At 42.0% G+C, this 27,249-nt stretch overlaps 3 protein-coding genes and 10 non-coding genes across 21 annotated transcripts; 1 reads left to right on the plus strand and 12 right to left on the minus strand.

Annotated features, from left to right (window-relative positions):
• Nucleotides 1–265: 265 nt before the first annotated feature.
• myoc (myocilin) lies at nucleotides 266–9,317 on the minus strand. Its single transcript, XM_077534223.1, has 5 exons — nucleotides 8,589–9,317; nucleotides 5,887–5,952; nucleotides 5,732–5,806; nucleotides 2,431–2,642; nucleotides 266–1,126 (listed from the first exon to the last, which is right to left on the minus strand). The coding sequence occupies exons 1-5, from the start codon at nucleotides 9,043–9,045 to the stop codon at nucleotides 542–544; spliced, it is 1,395 nt and encodes a 464-aa protein (XP_077390349.1). The 5' UTR covers nucleotides 9,046–9,317; the 3' UTR covers nucleotides 266–541.
• Nucleotides 3,358–3,429, minus strand: trnap-agg (transfer RNA proline (anticodon AGG)). The gene has a single exon. It is a non-coding gene; the product is annotated as a tRNA-Pro (tRNA).
• Nucleotides 3,528–3,599, minus strand: trnap-agg (transfer RNA proline (anticodon AGG)). The gene has a single exon. It is a non-coding gene; the product is annotated as a tRNA-Pro (tRNA).
• On the minus strand, nucleotides 3,697–3,768 carry trnap-agg (transfer RNA proline (anticodon AGG)). The gene has a single exon. It is a non-coding gene; the product is annotated as a tRNA-Pro (tRNA).
• Nucleotides 3,901–3,972, minus strand: trnap-agg (transfer RNA proline (anticodon AGG)). The gene has a single exon. It is a non-coding gene; the product is annotated as a tRNA-Pro (tRNA).
• Nucleotides 4,106–4,177, minus strand: trnap-ugg (transfer RNA proline (anticodon UGG)). The gene has a single exon. It is a non-coding gene; the product is annotated as a tRNA-Pro (tRNA).
• On the minus strand, nucleotides 4,443–4,514 carry trnap-agg (transfer RNA proline (anticodon AGG)). Its single transcript has one exon. It is a non-coding gene; the product is annotated as a tRNA-Pro (tRNA).
• On the minus strand, nucleotides 4,796–4,867 carry trnap-agg (transfer RNA proline (anticodon AGG)). Its single transcript has one exon. It is a non-coding gene; the product is annotated as a tRNA-Pro (tRNA).
• trnap-agg (transfer RNA proline (anticodon AGG)) lies at nucleotides 4,966–5,037 on the minus strand. Its single transcript has one exon. It is a non-coding gene; the product is annotated as a tRNA-Pro (tRNA).
• trnap-cgg (transfer RNA proline (anticodon CGG)) lies at nucleotides 5,135–5,206 on the minus strand. The gene has a single exon. It is a non-coding gene; the product is annotated as a tRNA-Pro (tRNA).
• Nucleotides 5,305–5,376, minus strand: trnap-cgg (transfer RNA proline (anticodon CGG)). Its single transcript has one exon. It is a non-coding gene; the product is annotated as a tRNA-Pro (tRNA).
• Nucleotides 9,318–12,258: 2,941 nt separating the features above from the next.
• Nucleotides 12,259–21,793, minus strand: vamp4 (vesicle-associated membrane protein 4). Of its 3 annotated transcripts, none has more exons than XM_077534034.1 (9): nucleotides 21,441–21,793; nucleotides 20,102–20,224; nucleotides 19,722–19,829; nucleotides 18,176–18,222; nucleotides 16,544–16,594; nucleotides 15,953–16,053; nucleotides 14,374–14,453; nucleotides 14,246–14,297; nucleotides 12,259–12,988 (listed from the first exon to the last, which is right to left on the minus strand). In XM_077534034.1, exons 2-9 carry the CDS (start codon nucleotides 20,102–20,104, stop codon nucleotides 12,963–12,965), a joined length of 468 nt encoding a protein of 155 aa, XP_077390160.1. In that variant the 5' UTR covers nucleotides 20,105–20,224; nucleotides 21,441–21,793; the 3' UTR covers nucleotides 12,259–12,962. The 3 variants fall into 3 exon arrangements, with proteins under 3 accessions (XP_077390160.1, XP_077390161.1, XP_077390162.1); XM_077534035.1 differs by lacking the exon at nucleotides 21,441–21,793 and adding an exon at nucleotides 21,172–21,434; XM_077534036.1 differs by lacking the exon at nucleotides 20,102–20,224 and having other exon boundaries at nucleotides 21,441–21,792.
• On the plus strand, nucleotides 16,046–25,837 carry LOC144026910 (ran guanine nucleotide release factor-like). 7 transcript variants are annotated; one of them, XM_077534028.1, is made up of 3 exons: nucleotides 21,653–21,840; nucleotides 22,598–22,816; nucleotides 23,403–24,549. In XM_077534028.1, the coding sequence occupies exons 1-3, from the start codon at nucleotides 21,737–21,739 to the stop codon at nucleotides 24,292–24,294; spliced, it is 1,215 nt and encodes a 404-aa protein (XP_077390154.1). In that variant the 5' UTR covers nucleotides 21,653–21,736; the 3' UTR covers nucleotides 24,295–24,549. The 7 variants fall into 7 exon arrangements, with proteins under 7 accessions (XP_077390158.1, XP_077390157.1, XP_077390154.1 ...); XM_077534029.1 differs by lacking the exon at nucleotides 21,653–21,840 and adding an exon at nucleotides 24,710–24,856 and having other exon boundaries at nucleotides 21,847–22,816; nucleotides 23,403–23,828; XM_077534032.1 differs by lacking the exons at nucleotides 21,653–21,840; nucleotides 22,598–22,816; nucleotides 23,403–24,549 and adding exons at nucleotides 16,046–16,068; nucleotides 24,710–25,837.
• The last annotated feature ends 1,412 nt before the right edge of the window (nucleotides 25,838–27,249 follow it).

Raw genomic sequence — 27,249 nt, forward strand, 5'->3', positions numbered from 1 at the left:
AATCATTATTTAATGTTGTTTTGATTAAAGGAAGTAGAACCTGCACAAATCCTGGAAATGGAAAACACTAAACTGTAAAACATTAAGTAAAACGCAAAACGTGTAACAACTTTAAAATGAAAAACATTTTCATGTAAAAATGTTTTGTTCTTGTTTCAGTTTTACGTTTTTTACTTTTGTTTACATTTGACTAAAATTTACACTTATTTCACATTTTAAAATTGTTTAAAAATGGAAAATATGTGAGTGAAAATGTGAAAAAAAAGTGTACTTAAAAAATATTGTTTTGTCTTGTATTATGTTTTTTTTTTAACTTACATTCTTATTTGTTCTGCATTTTTAAATCATTTAAATGAAAACACAATTACAAAAAAAAAAATCTGCAGTTAGCAGGTAAAACTTAAGTTATAACGTACACAAGAAATAAAGTTGCGGTGGGCTTCTGTAGCCTTTTCGCCAGCAGGCATCCTTATGAACACAGCTCGAGTCTTTTGATGCTATAGCGGGGTCGAAAGTCACTTCTTTTGGATGGGCGGGGCTTTTAGGCCTCAGCCGGGGGGCGCCCCAGCCGCAGGTCGTAGGAGACCATGTGGAAGTTGTCCCAGGCGAAGAGCTTCTTCTGCGCCGGGTTGTAGTCGATCATGCTGTTGTAGCGGTACTTGTTCTTGAAGGGGATGGCCAGGGCGCGCCCGCGGCCGCTCTCCGTGTCGTACACGTAGTTGACTGTGGTGTTGGCCGCCGCGTAGCTGGCCACCGTGTACAGGCGGCCGCACACCAGGAAGGCGTTGGCCACGCTGTTCTTGCGGACGTTGGTCTCCCAGCTCTTGGTCACCCGCAGGTCGTGCGGGTCCAGCCGGGACAGCACCACGGCGCCCTTGGCCTTGCTGGTGGAGTAGACGGCCCACAGGCCGCGCTCGTCCACCGCCAGGTCGATGTCGGTGTAGCCGCCCCACGAGTACGGGAACTGGCCGTGGAAGCCGGCGTGCGGCAGGTCGCGGCGGGCCGCCACGCTCTCCGACGCCAGGTCGAAGCGGATCAGGGTGCGGCTGCGGCGCCGCTGGTAGTACAGGGAGCCGCGGTACAGGACGGCGCCCGTGCCCTCTATGGGCTCCGGCAGCAACACCACCTGCAAAAAGTAACAAATAATTGAGTTTGAAAAATAAATTTCGGGGGCAAAAATAAGTCTTCAAAATGTTATTTCAATGCAAAAACAACATTTTCTTGGAAATAAATGGCACATCAAACATTTCTGGGGAAAATAAATATTTTTATATTCAAGGGCAGTTCTATTCAGGGGTGGACTGGCCCAAAAATTTTAGCCCTAGCATTTTGAGTTATGCCCACCGGCCCGGCCCGACTCAACCATACCTGTCGAAAACATTGTTTGGCCACTGATATTTTTGACCGATGTTGGTTCAGTTTGCTGTCGCTATTCAAAATGGATGAATGGACGAGTCCCTCTAAATTGTGGGCTAGTCTCTTGGGATAAAATGGAGGAAAAATAATAACTAAACTGCGATTGGCTGGCGACCAGTTAAAAGTGTACCCCGCCTACTGCCCATAGCCAGCTGAGATAGGCTCCAGAAAAAATAGGTCGCAAAGTCTGAAAACCAACCCAGAAATTTCAGGAAAAAAAAAATGTGTATCAAAACACATTACCATTTTTATTTTTTATTTTTTCACATTTTCTTGAAAAATAATGGGTCAAAATTGCAATTCTGGACCACATTTTTTAAAAATATATGGCTCAAAACTCAAACGTTTTACATTTTTTGCCAACATTTCTGTAAAATAACCATTAAAAGCACATCTACCGGGTAAAACCAAATTTAAAAATGTGCCTCAAAATACACAATTTAACTCAAGAAACCAAAATTTTCTGGGGGAAAAAAAACATGCCTCAAAAGTCAGACAAAGTCATATTTTATGTCTCAATTTTCTAGAAAAAATGTCAAAATCTGAAATCTAAATCCTAAAAAAAAATCTGCCTAAAAACTCAAATTATTTAATTTTTAGGTAATATTTTCTGTAAAAAAAGAAAAAAAAATGTAATTATAGACCCTCAAATTCTGGAAGAAGATGCCCCAAAATGAAAGCATTTGACATTTGCCTCCTTTAAAGTCAAATGATTGTAATTTTAAACCAACATTTGCCCAAAATGTAACAATGTTTTTAACTTAAAAGGTTACACAATTTAAGTTTCAGACAAAAATAAAACATAAAATTGTGACTTAGAAGGAAAACAATTTCAATGTTATACCAAATTTTTCTGGAAAAAAATATGCGAGTAAACTCAATTAACCAATTTTAGGACAATATTTCTGGGGGGAAAAGCAAGCGGTTAAGAAAATGGATGGATGGATGGATGGATGGATACATCTGGGGGGGGAAGTGCATCTCAAAAGCCCGCCAATTTCAAAGAATAGTCACCTTGGTGGGGAATCCCTTGGAGAGCTGCTCCATGTCTTCGTATCCAAACATCTGCCTGACGTCGGAGCCGACCGTGTCGATGCGCCAGACCATGTCGGAGCCGTACGGGGCCACGGCTTCGGGGTCCTGCATCCACACGCCGTATTTGCCCGCGATGCTGTCGGCCTTCCTGTGAGTGACGGGCTCCGACACCGACACCAGCACGCCGCAACCTGCGGCACACCGGACCGAGGACAACATCAAATTACAGGACTAACTTTTATTTAAGAACAATTTTATTTAAGTTTCAGATGCAATGCATTTAAATGGAATCAATGTTGTAGTACAGTTTTTTTTTGTTGTTGCTATATTTAGAGCCATGTTGATGTGGTAAAATGTGGTCCATGACGACATCTGTTTTAAGATTAGCACCCGAGCAGAGACTTGGACTTTGGAAGAGCCGTGGTGCTTTCACGCCAGGTGCAGGATTTGGCACCACAAAGCAATTTTTAATACCAGCTTGCACGTGTGAAGTGCACGTGCGATGATCCCCCCCCCTCCCGCCCAATCCTCTGGCAAAAGAGATGGCGGACAGAAGCTCCAAAAACACTTGTTGAAAAAGTCATCAGGGTGAGATTTGCTGCAGCCGGTGTGACGCTGATATTCTGGACCCCAACGCAACACTATTTATTAATAGCACTATTTGCTTTGGGTCTTGGGGGTACTTTTCAGGGTTGTCATGTTTGTGGGAAAGACAGGAGATTGGCGTTTTAATGAAGGGCTCGTCCATGAGTTGAATCTGGGACCTCTCACACCCTAAGCGAGAATCATACCACGTGACCAACAAGCCACACAACAACAAAGACAATCCAATTGACTGACATTTGGTGGCCCATGTGACAAGCGGAGTAAGTGAAAAGGGCGCTGAGTGATGGGTGTTTTCAAGAAGGGCTCGTCCGGGAGTTGAACCCGGGACCTCTCGCACCCTAAGCGAGAATCATACCACGTGACCAACGAGCCACACAACAACGAAGACAATCCAATTGACTGACATTTGGTGGCCCATGTGACAAGCGCAAAGTTTTGAAAAGCAGCTGACTGATCGGTGTCTTAAAGAATGGCTCATCCGGGAGTTGAACCCGGGACATCTCGCACCCTAAGCGAGAATCATACCACTAGACCAACAAGCCACACAGGAAACATGATACCTCATTCCTTGACATTGGGTGGCCCATGTGACAAGCGGAGTAAATGAAAAGGGAGCTGAGTGATGGGTGTTTTCAAGAAGGGCTCGTCTGTGAGTTGAACCCAGGACCTCTCGCACCCTAAGCGAGAATCATACCCCTAGACCAACGAGCCACTGAGGACAGAAGATACCCCATTCCTTAACATTTTGTGGCCCATGTGACAAGGGCCCAAGAACTTTGAAAAGCTGCTGATTGATGGGGGTGTGTTCTAAAGAGGGGCTTGACTGATGGGTGTTTTAAAGAAGGGCTCGTACGGGAGTTGAACCCGGGACCTCTCGCACCCTGAGCGAGAATCATACCACTAGACCAACAAGCCACACAACAACGAAGACAATCCAATTGACTGACATTTGGTGGCCCATGTGACAAGGGCCCAAGAACTTCGAAAAGCTGCTGATTGATGGGGGTGTGTTCTAAAGAGGGGCTTGACTGATGGGTGTTTTAAATAAGGGCTCGTCCGGGAGTTGAACCCGGGACCTCTCGCACCCAAAGCGAGAATCATACCTCTAGACCAACGAGCCACACAATAAAGAAGACAATCCAATTGATTGACATTTGGTTGCCCATGTGACAAGCAAAGTTTTGAAAAGCAGCTGACTGATCGTTGTCTTAAAGCAGGGTTAGTCAGGGATTTGAACCCGGGACCTCTCGCACCCGAAGCGAGAATCATACCACTAGACCAACGAGCCACACAGGAAAGATGATACCCCATTCCTTGACATTGGGTGGCCCATTTGACAAGCGGAGTAAGTGAAAAGGGAGCTGAGTGATGGGTGTTTTCAAGAAGGGCTCGTCCGGGAGTTGAACCCGTGACCTCTCGCACCCTAAGCGAGAATCATACCACTAGACCAACGAGCCACACAACAATGAAGACAATCCAATTGACTGACATTTGGTGGCCCATGTGACAAGCGCAAAGTTTTGAAAAGCAGCTGACTGATCGGTGTCTTAAAGAAGGGCTCGTCCAGGAGTTGAACCCGGGACCTCTCGCAACCGAAGCGAGAATCATACCACTAGAGTCTAGTGACTAGACCAACAAGCCACACAGGAAAGATGATACCCCATTCCTTGACATTGGGTGGCCCATGTGACAAGCGGAGTAAGTGAAAAGGGAGCTGAGTGATGGGTGTTTTCAAGAAGGGCTCGTCCGGGAGTTGAACCCGGGACCTCTCGCACCCTAAGCGAGAATCATACCACTAGACCAACGAGCCACACAACAACGAAGACAATCCAATTGACTGACATTTGGTGGCCCGTGTGACAAGCGCAAAGTTTTGAAAAGCAGCTGACTGATCGGTGTCTTAAAGAAGGGCTCGTCCGGGAGTTGAACCCGGGACCTCTCGCACCCTAAGCGAGAATCATACCACTAGACCAACAAGCCACACAGGAAAGATGATACCCCATTCCTTGACATTGGGTGGCCCATGTGACAAGCGGAGTAAGTGAAAAGGGAGCTGAGTGATGGGTGTTTTCAAGAAGGGCTCGTCCGGGAGTTGAACCCAGGACCTCTCGCACCCGAAGCGAGAATCATACCACTAGACCAACGAGCCACACAACAATGAAGATAATCCAATTGACTGACATTTGGTGGCCCATGTGACAAGCGCAAAGTTTTGAAAAGCAGCTGACTGATCGGTGTCTTAAAGAAGGGCTCGTCCGGGAGTTGAACCCGGGACCTCTCGCACCCGAAGCGAGAATCATACCACTAGACCAACAAGCCACACAGGAAAGATGATACCCCATTCCTTGACATTGGGTGGCCCATGTGACAAGCGGAGTATGTGAAAAGGGAGCTGAGTGATGGGTGTTTTCAAGAAGGGCCCTAAGCGAGAATCATACCACTAGACCAACGAGCCACACAGGAACAAAGACAATACAATTGCTTGACATTTGGTCGCCCATGTGACAATTGCCCAAGAAGTTTGAAAAGCTGCTGATTGATGGGTGTTCCAAATAAGAGCTCATCTGGGAGTTAAAACTGGGACCTCTCGCTTATGTTTGTGAACTACAGTCACACAAACATGTTTGTCATTCTGGAGCAGAAACAAGTCTCAGTGACAGTGACAATCTCTCACCTGTATATTCTTCGGGAGCTGGAACTTCGGTCACCTCGGCCTTGAGCTCCTGGAAGCCCTGCTGCCACACTGAGTCTGTCACATTCATGCACACACGTTGTTGAAGAGTCAAGTGCTGATATGACAAATTTCATGCTGGATCAGACCCAACTGACCTCTCAAACTGCTGCTGTCACCTTGCCTGTTGGGACGTGTCATCAGGTGGGACAAGGGGTTCGAACCTCAACACACAAACATGGATGTTAATCACGTGTTTTATGACAGAAAACTAACTTGAGCTGCTCTTGACTAAACTATGGAGTGGTTGAAACATTGAGGCTATCACTGCCATTTTTTTTTTTTAAGTCATGAGTAAACTGGTCTTTGGTGAGGCTGTGACGGCAGCGGGGAATGTGACAGCAGGAAGTGGACACCCGCCCTCTCGACGCATTCCCAGCTGCTGTGCAGACAGCCAGTCGGAAGACGCCATGACGCAACGCCGACACCCTGCTGGGCGACCCCGTTCGTTGCACCGTCGTTCCATCAAAACCAGGACTGGACGACATGCCCGTCAACAAAAATGCCAATTTTGGATTGACTTATTTTTGCCCATTTGCTTACACAGAAAATGACGCTAATAATCTCAGTAAGTTTCGATTTATTTATTTTGTTTGGAATGGGTTTTAAAATGTGTAGCCTTAAAGGGGTGTGGCTTAGTGAGATACGTCAGGAGCCAGTGTTGGGTTGAAAATGTCAAGATCTAATAATAAACCATTTTTTCAACATTCCTGTTTTATTTATTTTGGGGGCGTGGCTAAAATGTCAAACAATGACACGCTAGGACATCCCACATGAGTGGCCCCTCCCCCACTATGTAAGAGCTAAGTATGTTTGTAAACATCACACATTCAGTACACCCCAATAATGCATCTTCCCTTCTGATAGTCCACTGGCACGGTCACATTAGAGTGCCTCGTTGTTGGCTGTGATTGTGCACACGTTATGGAGAGAAAAGCGGAAGAGCTAGGGGGAAAAATATAGCTGGAAGAGGGCAGTGGATTTTCACTTAGGTGGCATATTCAGACCGGCTCGTTGTCACAGAAAATTCCTGAATGTAGAATTAATCTATAAAATCAGTAAATCGCTCAGCTCTAGTGAGCTTTTCCATACAAGTTGGGAGAAATTCCCACGTGCTTTGAATGCAGTGGCACACAAATGAGGTTTAATTACGCAGAAATCCTTTTTTAATGGATTTCATGAGGAGGCCGCTGAGAAATGGCAGCGACATGAGGAAAGTCAAATGGGACAGAAAATAATGTTTGGAAAACACAACACGAGGAAAAACAAATCTGAGCTTAATGGACAAAGTCATTCATCAGCACTGCAGGTAAACACATTCTAATGACCAGTGTGTGCGTGTGGTCCAGATGTGTTTCCATCTTTGTTTATCACGATTTTACTGGCGAGGATATTTATTTTCTACAAAATTATTTTTATTTTGTGCAATAATATGGAGTCTCACACAGTGAGTCAGCGTCTTTTGGGGATCAAGAGACTATCAGGAGGGGATAGTTAAACAGATGTTTGACCCCTGCAAACACAGCACCAGACCTTAACCCGAGGCTCCTTGTATGGACCCCAATCCCCCCCCCATCGGCCCCCTCTGGTGTCATTAAAAGCCTGGAGTGCGTAACCTCTCTGCTTCCAGGCTGTGCATCGCATTTCAACGCCCGTCAGAGGACTTCACACCCTGCTCGTCACGCGGGGGGGAAACGTCCCTCATAAAGGCTCATAAATAGTGAGCTGACCCACTGGGAGTAAACTGAGCTTCTGTCTGTTTACGCACAAACGTTCACTTTAAAACATTAGTTGCTCCCCTGCAGAAAAGAATGATAGAATAAGTTAATTGCTAAAAAAAAAAAAATCCCAAGCTAGATTGACATGTAGACTGATCAATGACTGCACGTAATGGCATTTTGAACCATCACTGTGCTGTGTGCAGATCGGCCAATGAATGCTTAGAATGTGAGACATTGTGACCAATCAATGTCTGACGATTAACAAGTAGACTGACCAGTGACCTCATTAAGTAGGAGGCAACTCCACTGTTAGTAATTATGGACATGTAGACTGACCAAAGACTGCATGAAGTAGGGGACATTCCTACCAATCACAGTGCTGAAATGACTGACAAGTAAACTGGCCAATGACTAACGTGATAGACATGACATGTAGACCGACCTATGACTGAACGAAGTGGGAGCTATTTCCACCAATCGCTGTCTGTAATGACTGACATGTCGACTGGCCAGTAACTGCATGGAATTGGCGAGTCACCGTGCCAAATCCGTTCCCTACTTGTGATGATTGACTTGTAGACTGACCAATGACTGAAGTGGAAGAAATGCCCACCAATTACTGTGCTGTAATGACTGACGAATGGCTGCCATCAGTTGGGAGCTATCCCACCTTAACCCCTATATTGTGTACGATTGACATGTAGACTGACCAATGACTGCATGTTGCGTAAAAGACATTCCCACCAATCAGAGTGCGGTGCGTGTAGACTGACCAATGACTGCATTAAGTGTGAGTCCAATTCTGATGAAACACTGTGCCAAACTCGGTGATTGACATGGCATGTAGACCGAACAATGACTATGTAACGTCATAGAAACATCCTGAATGGATAACAAACAAAAAACGGTTTTGATTCAAAATATGTAAGAGCATTGGAGATATCCACACCCCTAATTCTGACCAATCACTGTTCTGTATGTAACAACTGACATTTAGATTGACCAATGACATCAAAGCATAGGCTACATTCTAATCACTTTGCGTGTAGAGTGCTAGCGCGCTCTGTTGCGCTTCATACCTCCAGCAGGTCTCGTCAGACCACTGTCCGGCAGCGCGGGGGTCTGCGGGGGGCACGGTCTGCTCCTCAGCCTCTCCGTCTCCCTCTGCATCTCCTCCAAGCGTCTCTGAAACGAGCCCAGCTCCCTCTCCAGTCTCTCCTTCTCCCCCTGCAGGAGGTTCCTCTCACCCACCGCCCGGTTCAGCGCCTCCTGGAGCCGGGCGTCCGCCGCGGAGGGCCCCGGGTCCCCTCCGGTCAACCGGGACACCAGCGCCTCCAGAACGGAGAGCCTGGTCTTGACGGCCTCCACCTCGGGGCCTCCGGCCTGGGGGCAGCTGGCCTCGGCGGGGCTGGCCACGGTGAAGGTGTACTGGCATCGCCCGCTCCGGTCGTTGCCCCTCCAGAGGGCGGCTCGTTCTTGGGCGTCACCCCGAGGGGCCAGGAGCCCCAAGAGGCACATGGAGAGCAGGAGGAACATGATGGAGGAGTAAATCCCAGATGGACTTTTCAGGGATGAGTTTCTTGGGTTTTGGTTGCTGTTGTCTCCCTCGCGAGCAGGTCAGAGAGACTGATCTGCCCCTGTGGCGCTCACAGATATTTATACGGCGGAGTGGAAGAGGTGAAAAGGAGGGAGGGAGGGGAGGAAGAACGATGGATTTACGGGAGGAGGTGGAGGCTTGCGTGTTCTCACTCTTTCAACACGGCTTTATTTTAACCCACCGCCGACCCCAAACAACAACAAACCTCCACTTTATTTGTTAATGGGCACTGCGTGTTGTATTTAATAACCTGGGTGTAATTACCAGGATGTGGCCCGCGCATTCCAAGAAAGTCGGGGCCTCATTGGATACGGTTACTGCAGTGTCGCCTTTCATAGTTAGTGGGGGGATGTCCTAAGGTGGTAACAGCGCTAAATAGGGTCCCTTGGGTGGTCTTTACGTTGTGCAGGAAACAAGCATGAGTGGATAAAATATTTTGGTTAATTAATTGTAACAAAAGAGCAACAAAACTATTCGTAAAATGAACACTAAATTTAACCATTTAAAAAAAAAAAAAAAAAAAAAATATATATATATATATATATATATATATATATATATATATATATATATATATATATATATATATATATATAATGACACCTATAAGTTAACTTAAAAAAATGCTTCATCAATATATTAAATGCTAAAATAATAATTTAAAAAAACCTGGTAGAATATTTAAAATAAATTTAATATATACATTCAACAAAAAAAAATAATTTATTGCAAATGAGTAAAACAACTTGATTTATTGTGAATGATGAAAACGATTTTCAAAATTAATTTCTGATTTGAATTTATTGTAAATAAATTTTTTTTAAAGTACAATAGACTGTATGATGAATACATTTAATTCATGTCAAATAAAATATTAGAAAAATAATTTAATTTTACAAGCATTTGCTTTTTCATTTTTTTTTAAAGAAAGTTATATAATTTTTATTTTTCAAATAACTTATATTGCAAACACAGAGAAAAACTTTACATTAACATTCAGAAATATATAAATAATACAAGTTTCTTTCTTTGTCTTTATTTTACAAGCACAAAACTCAAATGTGACACTTGATCACAAAAGAATGACCTGTGCTATATGGACAAAAGTATTGGGACGTGCTTGGTAAATCATTTTACTTTGAATAAATATGCAAATAAGTCCAAAAAGCCATTTTTTTTACACTGAAATTAGAGAAAATTGGGTGTCGTGTTTAGAATTTTGAGGTGCTTGACGTGCGCACATATGCACACACACAATCCTGTTGGCCGACAGGTCACTTTTGCCGCTGCTTGCTCTTCATCTCTTGGCCAGCTAAATCGCTAGCTCACTTTTAGCGTCATGCGATAGCCACGGTGATCCCGTTTATTTTCAGATGAGCAGCACGATGAAAGATTCGTTGCCGAGATGCACGAGCCAGCCTTCAAAAAATGCAGACGGGCCACCACCTCCTCATCTTGAACTTCACATCTTGCACTTGTTTGGGTTATGAAAGCAGGGTATGCACATATTTACGATAAGGCCAAATTTGGGCATTTGTGAGTGATTTTCCTCCAGGAAGAGAGTGCCGACAATTTTAACTGTTAATTATGTCAATTCAGTATTCAAGTACAAACTTAGCAACAATCGATAGTGGATGTTTAGGACGAATGACACATTTTGATGCCTTCTATCAAAATAATCCCCATCAATCCTATAGAAGGAAGCTAAATAATACACGATTGCTGACAATCATGATCCTTAAAAAAAATGTCCCACAGAATATTGTGTTCTATTGCTATAAAAACATGGAACCTACCAAAAGAAAGATTAGTCTCTTCTTTCATCAGGGAAAAAAAAAAAAAAAAGTATATTTCTATCTGTTTCCATTTTGCTGCAATCAGCATTAGAATATAGCTAAGTTTCATCATTATTCACAAACAGAGCTTGTTGCAACATGGCCCTGGTTGATCTCTTATACTCTGCTGCCACCTGCTGGACGTTTGTGTAAAAGCTACCATTTTTTTTTCAACCGTTTTCTGTTGAGAAGCTGCATCAAAGCCTTCTGTATGCTCTAGCATAAAAAAACGCATAAATACGTCTTTGGGACCCTAAAGACATTTAAATTAAAACGTATTTATACATTTTTGGGAGCAAATGAGTTAAGAAGTAGCAGACAATAACAAGAGAATATGAGTAATGGGATTAAGTGTTTAAGCACGCTTGTTTTCACAAATCTTGTCCAAAGGTCTTAAAGTGCCTTTTATTGGAGATTTGCTGTTCTTACTTGCAGCTACCGAGACGCCCATATAACTTCTCCGAGTACTCCGTGTGTGTGTGCGTGTGCATGTGACTAATAACACTTGGCACTGTCTTCTTACGTGTTTGATTCCCTTTCATGTGACTCACGTAACCGTCGTTATGCCCGGAATCTGAAGTCATCCCAAACGCAGGACCAAAACATGCTGTGCTGCCAATGTGGGAGGATTTAAAAAAAAAACAAAACAAAAAAACAGTCCCCTGCTCACACATGAGATTTTGTGTGCTTCATCAATCAGACTTTTTTTTTTTTTCAAACCAACTACATTTTTTAACAGACGTGTGATTGAGTGGATGCTTTTAACAGTCCCAGACATGTCTTTTTAAAATGTCAAATATAACCATCAACCCTCGGGTGGACGTGCCGCAGCGGCGGCCTGCGTGAAAGAAAAGACCTTGTTAGAACAATAATGAGGTCTGAGATATTCATTAACTGATGCCAGTCCAATAAAATGCCAATGACAGCATTTAGAAGGCAGCTGAGTACATTTCCCGTGACAATTTTTCCTCTCTGCTTCCTTCCACTAGTCGAAAAATCAGATTCATATTGCGATTGTGGAATAAGTATTAGGCAGGTTAATTTGTTTTTCATCCATCTCATGGGGGCTGCCATTTTGGCAAGCTCTTTTCTGTAAACTGAAATTGATGTCAAACTTCCCCATGCTCATCATCATGTGACCAAAATCAGAAAACAGGACAGTGGAGGTTGTCGTTTTTTGTTTTGTTGTTGGTTGGAATTGTTTTGTTTGATTTGGAGAAATACATGTTTCCATGGACTCTGTCATATGTTCCTCCAACTTGTCTCTCCATCTTTCCGGTGTCCTCTGGCTCAAACCAGATCAAACCGGAGAAGGGACCTTTAAAAGCATTTTTTTTTTTATTTCAGACGGAGAGGGAGGGAGGGAATACGGATTGGAATGCTTACGGCAAATTGTGGCATTACAGAATTAATATGTACAGCATGGAATAAATAAAACAAAACAAAACAAAACAATAAAACAAATATGGGTCTTTATGTACAGACCGTTTCACAGTATTAAAAAAATGACCCCCTTACCTTCAAGACAGACAAAAGCTCTACAGGACCACATCAGCCCAGAGACATTCATGAACTGGAGGTTTTGGTTTGGACCCTCAAACTGATTAATTCAGTTGGTACTCTTCCGTTTGAGTCACGACATATTTGCAGTCCAGTCATACTAGTAGACAGAGAATGATCACTTCCATGAAGGGAAGTAATAAAGAGCATGAAGAAGACCAAATGTCCTCCATGTTGTTTCCCTGTATGGCCTTCCTCGATAAAACAAATTGGCAGGTTACACGATAATGTCACACATGGCGTAAAAGAGGTTGGCGTTCGATAAAAACCGAACCTACGCTTTCTAAAACTCCGAAGCAGGGATGAAGGCGGCCGGGCCAACCTTTGTGATGATCGCTGAAGAGGGAGGGGGGAGGGGTCGTCTGGCGCCCGCACACCACCACCCCCCCAACCGGGATAGGAGGGCCGTGCGACGAGGTGAGGATGGAGTTGCGGCCCGTCGCCATCCTCCTCATCGGATGCTAACGATACCGCAGGATCACTGGAACTGAGAGGGGCAAAAATAGATATTAACATACAAATAATCCCGCCGGGCAAGTTGCTCATGTGCTCATGTGTATATGCTATAATTACGGGTGTGTATCTCGACAAACAACAATTACGCAATATCACAAGAGAATGCTTGATGTTGGTGAACTCGCCAATATTTTTGAAAATTATTTACTTCCTGATTCGGTCATATGTTTTGCAAAGTAGAAGCAGATGTTTACAAATGTCTTATTTTGAACACAAAGATAATCAGTCTGATTTCATGAACGACTACAGAAATCAGAGAATAATAATTACGGTACTATTGAGAAGCTGAAACCTGATCATGACCTTGACCTTGACCATGAACTGTGAGGACAACACAAATGCTAAAACTGCCAAAATTAAAAATAAACAAATGACTAAATAAATAAATGAGTATAAGTGAAAATAAAAAAACAGATATAAAATTTTTTTTTAAAGAATGGAAATAAAAATTTCAAAAAATTTATAGTTATAAAGATGACCTTATACGTTTTTTTTTATTTATATACTTATTTTTGTATTTATTTTTTTTTACTTTGTTTATTATGGATATTTCTATTTTGTTGTTTTTATTTTCATTTATATATTTTTTATTTAATAATTTTGATTTATATATTTTATATCCGTTTTTATTTTCACTTTTAGCCTTTTATTTATTTAGTCTGATATTTATTTTTAATTTTGGCAGTTTTGGTCCTCCCTAAAATGGCCGTTCTGCATTAAAATTAACTGTTGTTTCTCATTTTGTCCACTTGAAGGCATACTGACGACCACTTATATATTAAAATTAAATTTCAGATTATTCTGCAATAAAATAATAATAAATGGGAATATTTTCAGAATATGTGTAATTATTTGCACAAAAAAAAGGCAATAGTTTGACCTGTTGTTATTTATAGCTTATTAGACCAAAGACATATTGGTCCAGCCCACTTGAGATCAAATTTGGGTAAAAGTTGCCCCTGAACGTCATGATTTGATTTGGTTCGATTCAGTGGGATTGTGACTCGATTTGTTATGGTACAGCTTAGTCCGAGTTTTTAATCAGTATTGTAAACGTGGCGTTTCATTCAAAGATATCTCTCTCCGATAAAAAATACAAATTTGATAAATATCTTGATATTTGCTAAAGTAGAACGATTTGATTCAAAGTGCTCACATCATTTCAATCAAATCATTTTCTGATTCAATTTGTTTTTGGTACAAACCACGAGAGATTATGCGCACCCACCGATTATAATCAGCAGGAGTCCCACAACGACCAGAGCGATGATCATCTTCATCTGAGGATGACAAAGCACACGAGCTTGGTGACACTAATTTTCAGTGCCCGGGACGCAAAAGCGGCCGACAAGGCACCTTCATGTTCCGCCACATCATCCTCCTGTGCAGCTGTTTGGCGCGACTGCTGAAGGCCGACGCGTTGTCCGATAGGCTCTCTGGAAAAATAAAAAAATAATCATAATGGAAAAGGCGCATGAGGACACGTGAGGAGAAATTTTAGGACAAGCTGTGTATCGCGTTTGCTTGGACCAAGGTGACTCAGACTGCGCCGCTGTTACGCAAGCTTCCAGAACACATGAATGGTTGCCAGTTTAAACACAACAGAACAAAAACACAATTTGCTGCCTACTACTTAACGCTGCGTCATGTCGCCTGGATACCGTTCGCTGGCGTGTAAACACTCCCGTCCCCTCGTCCGAGGACGGACCTCCCCCCTTGCGAGCCTTCGCCATGCATCTACCGCTTCCTGCGCAGACGCTTGGAGGAATGTAACCTTTTCCAACTGCTAAGACCGCACCTGCAACGGGCGCCCGAGGGGGGCTACTCACACCATCGGCGCACAAATGTGTTCCATGTGTGGCCACAGTGTGTTGTTGAGCACGCACGCAAGCTGGATTGAGAGGCTCTTTCAAAAACTTTCAAATTTAATGAATTGATGGGAGTTTAACCAACTTAAAATAATGTATAAAGCCCATCATGAAATTTTACCAATAAACTCATTCGCTCGCAGTCATTTTCACAAAAGCAATCCCGTTCGCTCATGGCTGTTTTACTGGATTTTGACTGATTTTGCAAGGCCCACAGAATATTGTGTTTTTATTGCTACAAAAACATGGAACCTATCAAAACCTATCAAAAGAAAGATTAAAGTCTCTTCTTTCATCAGGAAAAAAAGGATGTTTCTATCTGTTTCCGTATTGCCGCAATTAGCATTACAATATAGCTAAGTTTAATCAATTTTCACAAATCTATTTTGAATTGTGAGTAATTGAGCTTTTTTTTAACATGGCCCTGTTTGATCTCCTTTGCTCTGCTGCCACCTGTTGGCTGTTTGTGTAATAACTACCATTTCTGCAACTGTTCTTTGCAGTTGAGAGGCTGCATCAAAGCCTTCTGTATGCTCCAGTATAAAAAAAACCCAAACAAACGTATAAATACGTCTTGGGGACCCTTAATACAATTAAAAAAAACAAAAAAAAACGTTTTTATACGTTTTTGGGAGCAAATGAGTTAACATGCAAATCAATTTTTTTTTAAAAAAGGGAAAGTGAGCCCAAATTAAGAGGAACAGATATTTTTTCCAAATCTAAATACAGAACAAAACAAAAAGAACGATGTATTTTAACTCAAGGTGTCAGTTTGTGGAACAATCTGGATTATAACAACTATTATATTTTTTTTTTAAAATGTATAAAAGTACAATTACTGGAAAAACATACATAGCACAAGGTTATTTTATTTAAATGTTACTTTGAAAGCATCTTCACTGTTTTTATTTATTTTATTTATTTTGTGTTTAGCATTTTTTTATGTTGATAAGGGTCAGATATGACAAGTTTCACTTCTTTCCCTCCCCTTTCATTTCTTTTTTTTCCTTTTAAAAAAATGAAATAAAAATTTTGAATAAAAATAAATAAATAAAAATCCGACTCACCCGACTTGTCCTGCAGGTCGTCGAGACGCTCGCCCCTCTCGATCACCTTGGAGATGTTCTCCTGCATCACGTCGATCACCTCGTCCACCTGCGACTGCACACTGAGAACCGACAAGGTACAAGAGTCATCAACACTGGGGATGATTTTTGTAATTAAGTGCATTTCATTTACCATTTGACCATGTAGTCGTTTGTATAAATGATGCTTTGTTGACATTTTCCTATTTAGACAGGACTTTAGCAGCATCTTGGGTTGTTTCAGAAAGAGCGTACAATATGAAAATAGCTAGGGATAGGCGCCATTAAAAAAAAAAAAAAAAAAAAAAAAAGGTAATAGGTGAATTTGTGAATGGTGAACCGTGAATATGTGGGGGATTACTTCCTTTGGCGCCCGCCCTTTTAAGGTTAATATTAGGGCAGACAGAAGTGGGATGGGAAGAGGGTCTCCAAGGAAGATTACACAACAATGTGCGTGTTACACAATGCGCTAACTACCTGCAAGCCTCCTGTAAACACAACAAGCCTATTATGTAACACACAGGCACAGATGTGACTGTTTTGTATGGTGGGAAGGAATGCGCTTGGACTCACTGTTTGAGTTTGTCATTCTGGCCTGCCAACCGGGGTCCTGTTGGGCCGCGCCTGGAGAACGGGCACAAATCAAGTCAACACAGAGCGGCACTGTAACTGTATACAGGGTGAGGTCAAAGTACGGTAGACACTTAAAAATTGTTTCGTTATTACATTTATCATTTTCTTTCCTTCACTCATTCTAAACTTCCTTCATTTTAGCTTTCTTTCCCTTCTCCCTTTTTCATTACTCTTTTCATCTCTTCTCCCTTTCATACCATATGTGTTTCCTTTGCTTCTTTTTCGTACAACCTTCCTTCTAGAGATAGACAGTTTGGTTTTTCCCCCCCCAGGACCGATGCTGATTATCAGTTGTCAAGAAGCCGATATTCATTTTCAATAAAGGGGGGGAGAATATTGGTGTCAGAATTCAGGGTACCATACCATAGGTAGCTATAGTTTATTCTACAGTAAATATTTTATTCTAAAGTTTCAAAAAAAACAACTCTCTGTTTTAAAAGGATACGTCACTTATTTAGCCCATGATAGCAATAAAAAGTTAATAGTTTGTCTATAATTGATAGTTTCATTATTTTTCACGTACAATTAGTACCTTTAAAAACACATTTTGCAACTTGCTGTCGACCGAAAATGACATCACAAGGGCTCAGGTAACCAATCACAAGTTTGATCATGTGACATTTACAAGCTTTTGTAATGCAAAATGTGGTTTTAAAGGTACTAATTGTACATGAGAAATAATGAAAATATGAAATTTATTATAAGCAAAATATTAATGTTTGACTGCCAAAAAGTAAAGTATACCTTTAATTTAACAAAAATAAAATGTCACACAGAGAGTTCCCAGGTCAGCAGCATCTCCTTATAAACGTTAATTGAACAATTAAATAATAAATAACTGTGGTAAACAGATTTAAATGGATCTTTTATCAACCATCATATTTTGCATTAGGGGTGTTAAAAAAAATCGATTCGGCGATATATCGCGATACTACATCGCGCGATTCTCGAATCGATTCAATAATAGGCAAAATCGATTTTTTTTTTTTTTTTTTTTTTAGGATTCACACCTTAAGCATGGAAGAATGTTATATGAACGGAACATTAAGCCTTAATATTTTATTTTAATGCTGTTTAAACATGAAACAGATTACAACCTCTATAAGACTGAAATTTCAGATAAATAAATAATACATTTTCATATAAATCTTACACTCTACAAGCTTACTGATTAGTATTTTCTAAATTTGAATGAAAAAAAATCGCAACAATCGACTTATAAATTCGTATCGGGATTAATCGGTATCGAATCGAAGCGTGACCTGTGAATCGTGATACGAATCGAATCGTCAGGTACGAGGCAATTCACACCCCTATTTTGCATATACTGATATTCGTTAAATGTCAAATATTGGCACTGGCCGATAATTGGTCTCTCTCTACTTCCTGCTGTCAACCCTTCCTCACTTGCTTTCCTTTTTTCCTTCCTCCCTCCCGCCAATCCTTTCATACCATTCTAGTTTCCTTCCTTTTCCTTTCCTATGATCCCAGTTTCCTTCCTTCATCCTTCCTCCCTTCAAAACATTTCTACACCCCTACTTTTGTCCACCCCGTATATACAAACAAACTCACAGAAAAAAGTCCTCCTCCTCATCAGAGTCTTCCTCCAGCAAGTTCCTCTGTGAACACAAAACAGATACAAAGCTCCTTGAAGATGGAATTAGCTCATATCAAATGTGATTAAGTGGAATAAATACAAAAAAAACATTTGTAAAAGCAGATGTTGTGGTCGGCGAGTTTCAAAAGAGGATTTACTACGTTGTTGATGAGTAGCTTCAGGTCTGCTCGCTGTCTCCACCTGAGCCAACATCAAAAGCACCGAGTCCATGCCAACAAGGGACCGGATCCAAAGTGTGAGCGTGGATCAAGAGGAGCAGACCGGGGGCTAAATGAAGCAGCGCGACACCAAACACCCGACGCTATTCGTGGAGAATCAGCGCGGACGGCGGCTGCATTCAATTCCTCACAGGAGGAGAATGGGTCCCGCGCGGCTCGCTTTCCCATTGGACGGCGACGTGACGGAAGGTCACGGTTACCGGGAGAGACGGCGGGTGCCTCTCTTCATTGTCTAAATACGGTGCATGCGTGACAGGATGTTTGTTCCGTTGAGATTATGTGGAGTTTAGACTGCATTTCCTACAGGTGCTGTGGAATCACAGAGACTCAGGATGGCGACCATCATCTGATGAAGTATCCATAACATAGCAAAACAGAGTTCAAACGTGGTGGTGCAGGCTAAAGTCATATTTTGTATGCGCCCCCCACTAAACCGGAAGAGTTTCTTCTTTCATCAGGAAAAAAAAAAAAAAGTATATTTCTATCTGCTTCTGTTTTGCACCAATTAGCATTAGAATATAGCTAAGTTTCATCATTAATCACAAATCTGTTTAGAATTGTGGGCAAACAGCTTGTTTTCAACATGGCCTTGGTTGATCTCTTATACTCGGCTGCCACCTGCTAGCAGTTTTTGTCATTAGTACCACTTTTTCACCCGTTCACTGCAGTAGAGAGGCTGCATCAAAACCTTCTGTATGCTCTAGCATTAAAAAAAACAAAAACAAAACAGAAAAACTTATAAATACGTCTTTGGGACACTTAAAACATTTAAAATAGAATGCAATTATACGTTTTGGGGAGCAAATGAGTTCATAGTGTTTGTGGAATATGAATTAAGCAGCAAAATTCACGTTTGTATCCATCTCAAGGGGAGGCCATTTTGCCACTTTTTATCGACTGAAAACGACATCACCGTTGTTCAGGCAACGACCAACCACGTCTCACCTGTTTTTATAAAATGATCTGTGTGATTGGTCGTTACCTGAGACCTGAGCAATTGTGAAGTCATCTTCATCTTCATCTTCTTTATTGGAAATTGTTATTATACTTACTCATAGTGACGCTAAAATTACAACTGGTTGCTAAGGGATAGCAAATGCCGCATACTTCCTTCCGTGCTATTTTGAAAACAACACCATGGCTTATTTCTAAATATATGTCATGATCTTTTAGTCAGCCTGGTGAATGCATCAATAAAAAAACCTACACACAAACGCAATCTCACAGCCACACAAGCTAACAGAAAGACAGACAGACTTGATAGATGCCCTCTCTTCCTCACCCTCTCGCTGCGAACGGATCCCGTGACCTCGTCGTCGTTGAGATGTCTCTTGAACTTGGGGGGCATGTTGTCATCAAGCTGCTGCTGCTCCTCCCGATCGGGCTCCCTCTGTGGGAGGCACGAGGAAAGAGCCATTAGGAGAAACAGACACTTCATTAGATACACCTGCATAAGCTAACGATGTGCAATCTCAATAAATGGCGCATTTCGATAACGCTCAGCAGCTGATAAAGGGGCCTACAATCTGCTTTACATGGAATATATCATGGGAGAATTCGTTTTTGATGGCTAGTATACACATAAATAAAAATAATCCATAATACGTTTCCTTTAAAAGTGTCTCATAACACTTTCTCTCTGGTCAACCATAAAACTTGTACCATTGAGTCCAGTTCAGTTTTGAAACGGTTGCGTTCTCCGCGTCCGATTCTGGCACCGCGACTGGAAACCTTTCAGGCCTTTCAAGTGCGAGGAACTTTCCAGTGAACACACAAGAGAAGCAGCTACGATGAGGAAAGAGAGAAAGGGGAAAAGAAATCTAGCATGTTAGGAACGTAGAAAAGAAAACTAGAGGGTTAGTTAGTAGAGACTCAGAGCTTATAAAATGTAAAAAAAAAAAAACTTTAAATTATGTCAAGTATTTCTGAGTTGAGGTTATCCAAATGCCAAGCTCAAGACCCAAATTAGCAATAGGTGACTTGGTATAAAAGGAAAGATAAGAAAAGAAAAAAGTAAGATACAGGCTTCTTAAATACAGGGCGGGTCAAACTTTGGTGTACTGCTTGTAAACCAAAATATAAGGTAGAACGGAAACAAAGGAAGGTACGAAAGGTGGGTCTGAGGTATTGTAAGGCAGGTTGAAAAGAAGGTTGGAAGGTAGGAAAAAATTAACGGCAGGCAGGTAGGAAATCAGGTCTAAGTGATGGAAGGAAGCATGAATAAAATGCAGGTCTGAGTGAAGCAAGGCAAGCATAAAGGTAGGAGGTAATAAATGAGGGAGAAAGGGCAGAAAGGCAGGTTTAAGCTAAAGAAAGGAAGTACGTAAGATGCATATACAAAAAAATAAATAAGGAAGGCAGAAAAGTACAGTTAATCAAAAGTAAATGATGTAAGCATACATGAATTAAAAGCAGATGATTGATAGAAGGCAGGAAGCAAGGGACATAGGTTTAAATAAACGAACTAAGGATGTAAGTGAAGGTATGGATGCAAGGATGCAAAATTAAAAGGTGTGTCGGCCGTCGGGTGGGTAAAGAATGAAGGAAGATGGGTCATAAGGTCGGGAAAGAAAACATGCCAAGAAAAAAAAAATGCAGGCCTGAGGAGAAGTAGGGCAGAAAAGGAAGGTAGGTTTAACCAAATGCAGGATGTAATAATGTAGGAATAAAGGGACGGAAAAGATGCCAGGAAAACACTTGTAGATATATTATTTATTTTTAGGTGTACCTACTTTTGGCCCACCCAGACAAAAATAACCTGACACAGAGCTCCTTTGTAAAAGAAATGTCACAATAAATCCTCAAATTGTTGCGATTTGCATGACCAATACTTTTCCTCGCCCTTTTGTAACAAAGCAAATGTTTCTCGGCGCCGTATGAAAGCAAATCTTGCATATTAAAGAAGCTGTGTCACTGCTTATGTGTCATGTCGTAGCCTCCATGCTATGCTACGGATGCTAACGCCACCGCCACCCGCCTCGGCCAACAAACAGAAGCAAACCTTGACGTGGGAATAAGATTCACGCTTTCAGGTGTCTGATCCGTAAGAGGTTTCATCAAATGATGTCCAAGAAAGGGACCATTGTGGATGTTAGCCGAGCTTCCGTCGCTACTGCCGCTGCTGCTTTGTGATAGCTTGACACGGATCAGCTGATCAGGAAGTCAGCAGGAAAGCCGCATCCACCCGACACAAAATATATTATACAGGTCAGTAGTATAGTTCGCAGAGGAAAGGGAAACATGTCCGTTTTATAGAAATAAAATTTCGATTCGATTTCATGATCTTTAAGGGAAAGAATGTCCGGTTGCTGTTTGTCTTATGGCTTCGGCTCGCCTGCAGATGGCAGCAGTGCACCCCCTAAATCAACCACAATACGAAGAAGAAATACCCGGAAAATGCAGTAAACAAGCCGACCCACCAAATTATCTTATATCGTTTAGTTTAACACGTGTAAAAAGTGTGTCAAAGTAGATATTGGTGTTGAAGAGATGTCATGTCAAAGTTATGTTTTCTTCCTGACCTCCTATCTGTTTACTCAGGAAGACAGGAAGAACGAGCGCATGTCGAGGCAGCAGTTAGTCACTTCCGCTTTTCCTTTTTGCCTCAGCATGGCTTTTTCTTCTTTTCGTCCTGACCTCCTTTCTTCATTTCTCCTAACACATTTTTGCATAGTTTGCATCGTTCCTTCATTTAACTGTATTTCTGCTTCACCGTCCAATGGTGTAAATATGACACAGAAGAGACGGGACTTCCGGGGGAAAAAAAAAAGCCATGCAGGACGACCATTTCCGGGATATCGTTGCACCGTTGTGGATCTGATCAACGCTAAAAATGAAACGAGTGAAGAAATTCATTTATCAGAGATCGACGAGCTGTTATACTCAGCAATGCTGCGTGCCTTTATGTCATGCATCTGCAAAATACAATTCTGTCGTTAGTTTTTTTAGCTTTCCCTCGGATCAGCAGATTCGACATCGGTGGTTGGTCGCCATCCGCAGGGACGACTTAGAAATTAAAAAGAGCGCTCGGGTGTGTAGTCGGCATTTTCCAAAAGGAGACATACGGAAGCCAAAATCAGAGAAAGGACGGCCCTTGTTAAAGCCAGGATCCGTCCCTGTGTTGTTTGAGTGGAACAATTATTCTCTCGCCCCTCCAAGATCAAGTTTTTGGGAGGGAGAATCAAGACCTCCCGAAGAAGAGACAGCCGTACCAGACCTACGAGATATCCTGGCTGAACATGACTACAGCGTGCCTTATGATCCGGCTCTTGTCGACGAGGAAAACACAACTGTGCAGGAATTAGACGGAAATTGGATTGAAAAATTTGGCATTCACAAATTTGCGTCTTCTGATAAAGACATAAGGTTTTTCACCAGGTAAGACAAGTTCAGGTAATAAAAGCAAAGTAACATCCATACAGTCAAGTAAATGAATTATTTTCAATTAATTTAAAGTTATTGATATTTTTATACACCCAGTTGTACCAATGTATTTCATGTTGTATTAAATTAACTAGTGATTAGTGTTTATTTTTTCGTACTTTGTATTTGTATAGTATTAAAAAAAAAGGGGGGGGGGGGTTGTGTTGATGTACTATGTTACCGGTTGGGTCAATGTTTTCCAAAGTAAAACATGTTTGCAAATGTCTTATTTTTACTAACACAGAAGGTAATCAGTCTTTTTCCGTTAAGGACAAATCAGTGAACAATTTCTGTTGATATGCTGAAATCTGGGGATTTGGACAATTTTTAATAATAATAATAAAAAGGGTCCAAGTGAGGGCGCATGGCGGCACAGTGAATAACTGGTTAGCACGTCTGCCTCCCAGTCCTGAGGACTCGGGTTCGAGTCCAGGCTCCGGCCTTCCACGTATTGAAATAAACTTTGTTTTGCCTGATGAGTCTAATATTAATCAATGAAAAACGGATTTACATTTCATATTTCTTCTCTTTTGTTTTTCAGGTTTGCCTCTTTTGATCTACTGATGCGCTTCTGGGCGTTGATTGAACCGGCCCTACCATTTATGGCAAAGTTTAGGCTAGCTCAAGGAGGCATGTTGAATGAGGGATCTTCTGACGGCCGAGCCCTGCATCCCATTGAAGAGTGCTTCATGTTCCTGAACTACCTGGCCCTTGGATCAGAGCTGCAAGACCTCGCTGATCGTTACAGAGTCCACCAGGCAACCGTCTGCCGGGTCATCATTTCCTGGAGCAACTTTCTGTATACAATCCTAGGTTCAGTGAGGATTTGGATACCCCAGGAACAGATTCAGAAACATATGCCAGCTGTTTTTGAGGACTACTCTGACACTACTGTCATCCTTACCTGCAGCGAATTGATGTGTCAAACCCCATCTCTCCCAATTCTCCCGAGAGAGGTTATTTCGCAGTACGTGTCGCACGCCACACTGAAAGGACTCATTGGGCTAGCTCCACATGGGGCGGTCACATTTGTCTCGGAACTGTACACGGGATTGATTATTGACAAACAAATTGTGCGTGAATCTGGCCTCAGATCCCTGTTGAAACCAGAGATGGCTGTCATGGTTGATAAAGATTTTATCATTGATGACATTTTACCATGCAGGATTTATAGACCAGCTTTTTTATTTGAAAAATCTCAAACGTCAGCAAGTGATCTCAGGGTGCACGTGGAGCGCAGCATTCGCCGGGTCAAGGAGCGCAAATTATTTGAATCTGAGTTTCCGATACACCTTTTTGGCAGCATCAATCAAATATACACTGTGGCGTGTCTGCTCGTGAATTATGAGAATGGGCCTTTTGTTGAAAGCATGAGCGAAGAAGACAACTTGGATGACAAGTTGTCTTTGCAAGCTTCTGTCTTAGAAGCTTGACACCACAACCCCTCTCCTGTTATTTTAAGTTACTGTAATGTTTTCAAGTTTTTTATCCTTTTGTTGAGCCCTCCTAAAAACGTCACTTACTTACTGACATGTAATTTCTGACATTTTGTACAGTATACAAATTTAAATTTGACAACTAAACAAGAGGAGCCATTATAAAATGTTTTAATTTAAAATGTGACAATTTACTAAGCAGACATGTATTTTAATTGCACAAGAAGGTAAAATAAAAAACGAACAAATTTGCTCCATTGCTGTTTGTCTTGTGTGCGCCTCGCCTGTAGATGGCAGCAGTGTAGCGCTCATAACACGAAGAAGAAATCAAACCCGGAAGCACGTATTCAATGTGGCACTTTCGTCACGTTTTTTTGGGGACTAATGTTGAGTAAATTGTGTTTATTTACAGATAAAGCAAAGGCGGTGTCAATTGTGAACATCTCCTGTTGACATGGAGTGCGTCAACGAGCCTCATCCGCTGTTCGGAGGCGCTATGTCGGCCGTCCTCCCGCACAGCGCCGCGGACGTGAGCAAGATGCGAGAGATCCCGGACAACCAGGAGGCGTTCGTCCACTCCCGAACCGACCAAAGCTTCATCGTGGAGCTCGTCGAGTATCAAGACCACATTGCGGACCAGGACGCGGCCCGGTACCACTTCGAGGACATCGCGGGAAGCAACGCCGCCACGCAACCGGGCGCGCAGCAGGTGACCGACGTGGTCGCTTTGGCCAAATCGTCACTCTCCCTGTCGGCGTGCAGCTCCGCCTGGGCGCTGACGGGAACCCAATGCGTCTCCAAATACAACGAAACGGCGACGAACCTGGTGACGCTTCACCTCTGCGTGTTTCGTCTACCCCAGTTCGGCACCGACTTGCTGGTGACGTTCAACGACCCGCAGATTATTTGCCCCGAAAGTAGCAGCAGTCCCGCGGCCGTGGGATCCGACGTTGTGCCATGGACTGTGGATGACTTTCAGCAACTGCTGCAGTCCTTGACGCTGCATAATCCAGGACTGTTTGGCTAAAAAGATGGTGTTGGGAAACCTATGGAACGTGGGACATGAATGGACTTTCCAGCCTTGCAAATCAAGCAGTAGATTAAAGACAGCCACATATTTTACTAAAGTAAAAAGATGAATACAGTAAGTATTAAACTACAATTTGTGGGGGAAAAACAATTCCCTCTCTTTTTTTAAAGTTTGATTGCTTTTAATGCAAAAATAAAATAAAAACTCCAAATCAAACACAATCTACTCCATAAATGTTGACTAAGCTTACTAAATTCTAATTTCAACAATTTTTCACTTAAAGGAAATGCTGTCCCATGGTTTAATTCTTGCAAGTGTGAGAATTTATGGTTTGTTTTTGGAGTGTATGAGCCAACATTTGAGTCATGAGTGATCTTCAAATACTATAGTAATTGAAAGTAGTGACTCAAGCACTTTTTGATATTTATTGGCTGGAACATGGGGGAAAAAAATAGGCAGTGTTTTCAATAACTTGTCTTGACTATCAAAAGAAAATAAAACTATGTGGAATTATTTTGTATTTTTATTTATTTTATTTTTAATTAATGAGAACATTTTAGGAAATACATTAACCCAACAACTATAAGCACTTTTAAATGTAAATGCTCAGTGGATCTAATTAAAAATCATGACCCTGTCAGGAGGCAGCTCTCTGCATCGAAGGCCTGACCCCTTCAAATCACGAGGTCAGACATTCTGACAGCTGAAAACCTCCACCTCAATTGTGTAAAAGCTGTTTAGGAACACCTGTTTTAAACTGAATTATCTTAGTGTATTTTTTTTAGGTAAATTTTGACTGCATCATACAAGCAAAGGCCAAAGGGTTAAGCACGTGTTAAGTGCATGTGATTGCAGTAAAAGTCCGATCGAGTCACCTAGACTTCGCTTTTCTCACAAACGCCACAAATACCAAGTTGAAATGTTCCCATCATATTGGGGGGGAAAAAAAAGTTTTATTCCCCCTCACCCTCCAGTTCTGTTCAAAACATTTACGGAAAGTCATTAATAGGCCACTTTTGAAACGAAAGCTGACAGTCATCTATTTGGTATGCGGCACAAAGCTCTCTTTTTATACTCCTGTGGCTTCTTGTTATTCCTTATAAGAACGCTTGGAGGTTTTCATTTGTGAACAGGTGCGCTTGTCTGTCCCTGTGGTAGCCACATCAAAACCTCCTCATCCTCTTGTGCAATCATGACAGACTAAGACTTGATGAAGTCACACAGCCCTTTTCCTGTTTTTCATCCTCATGTCATGAGAACAAAGCTCCCGCTAAACTTGCACTCACTTTGTTGTGTTGCAAGTCGTAGTCCTGCAGCGGTCGACCTATTCTTTTACTTCGAATATTCTTAGGGGAAAAAAAATGGTCACCTTCTGGGAGCAGACTATTTTGGACTTTGGAGGTCCGCCATGTTTTCTATAAATGTGAAAGCACGTGATTTGGTGTTTGATCCGCACGTGCGGCGCTGGTGCTCCACGTGGACCGTATCAGTCACATATGAACTTCCTGTCGTGGGATTTGTGACTCCACGGGTCATTTAATATCCAAATTCCCGTGTTATTACAGTTCTGTTTGGGTTGCAGACCCCGTCGCCCCCCCCTCGCTCGCTCACTGCGCCATTCCGTCCAGCCTGAACAATCATCATCGTTCCTCGGCCGTAATCTGCTGCTCTCATCAGGCCTTTGGAGCACCTCTCGTTTGATTTATGCCCCTTTAACGATCACATCTTTTGCGCTTGGAAGCTACACTGCAACCGGAAAGTATTCACAGCGTTGTACTATTTTCCAGAGTTTGTCAAAATGTTTTTTTGGGGGTGCAAATTTAGTTAATGCTGTGAGTACTGGAAAGTATTCAAAGGCTTCAGTGTTTTCACCCTTACAAACTTATTTCAAACTGGAATTCATTTTTTTCCCTCACAATTAT

The sequence above is a fragment of the Festucalex cinctus genome, chromosome 10, assembly GCF_051991245.1.
Source record: "Festucalex cinctus isolate MCC-2025b chromosome 10, RoL_Fcin_1.0, whole genome shotgun sequence".
Taxonomy (NCBI): domain Eukaryota; kingdom Metazoa; phylum Chordata; class Actinopteri; order Syngnathiformes; family Syngnathidae; genus Festucalex; species Festucalex cinctus.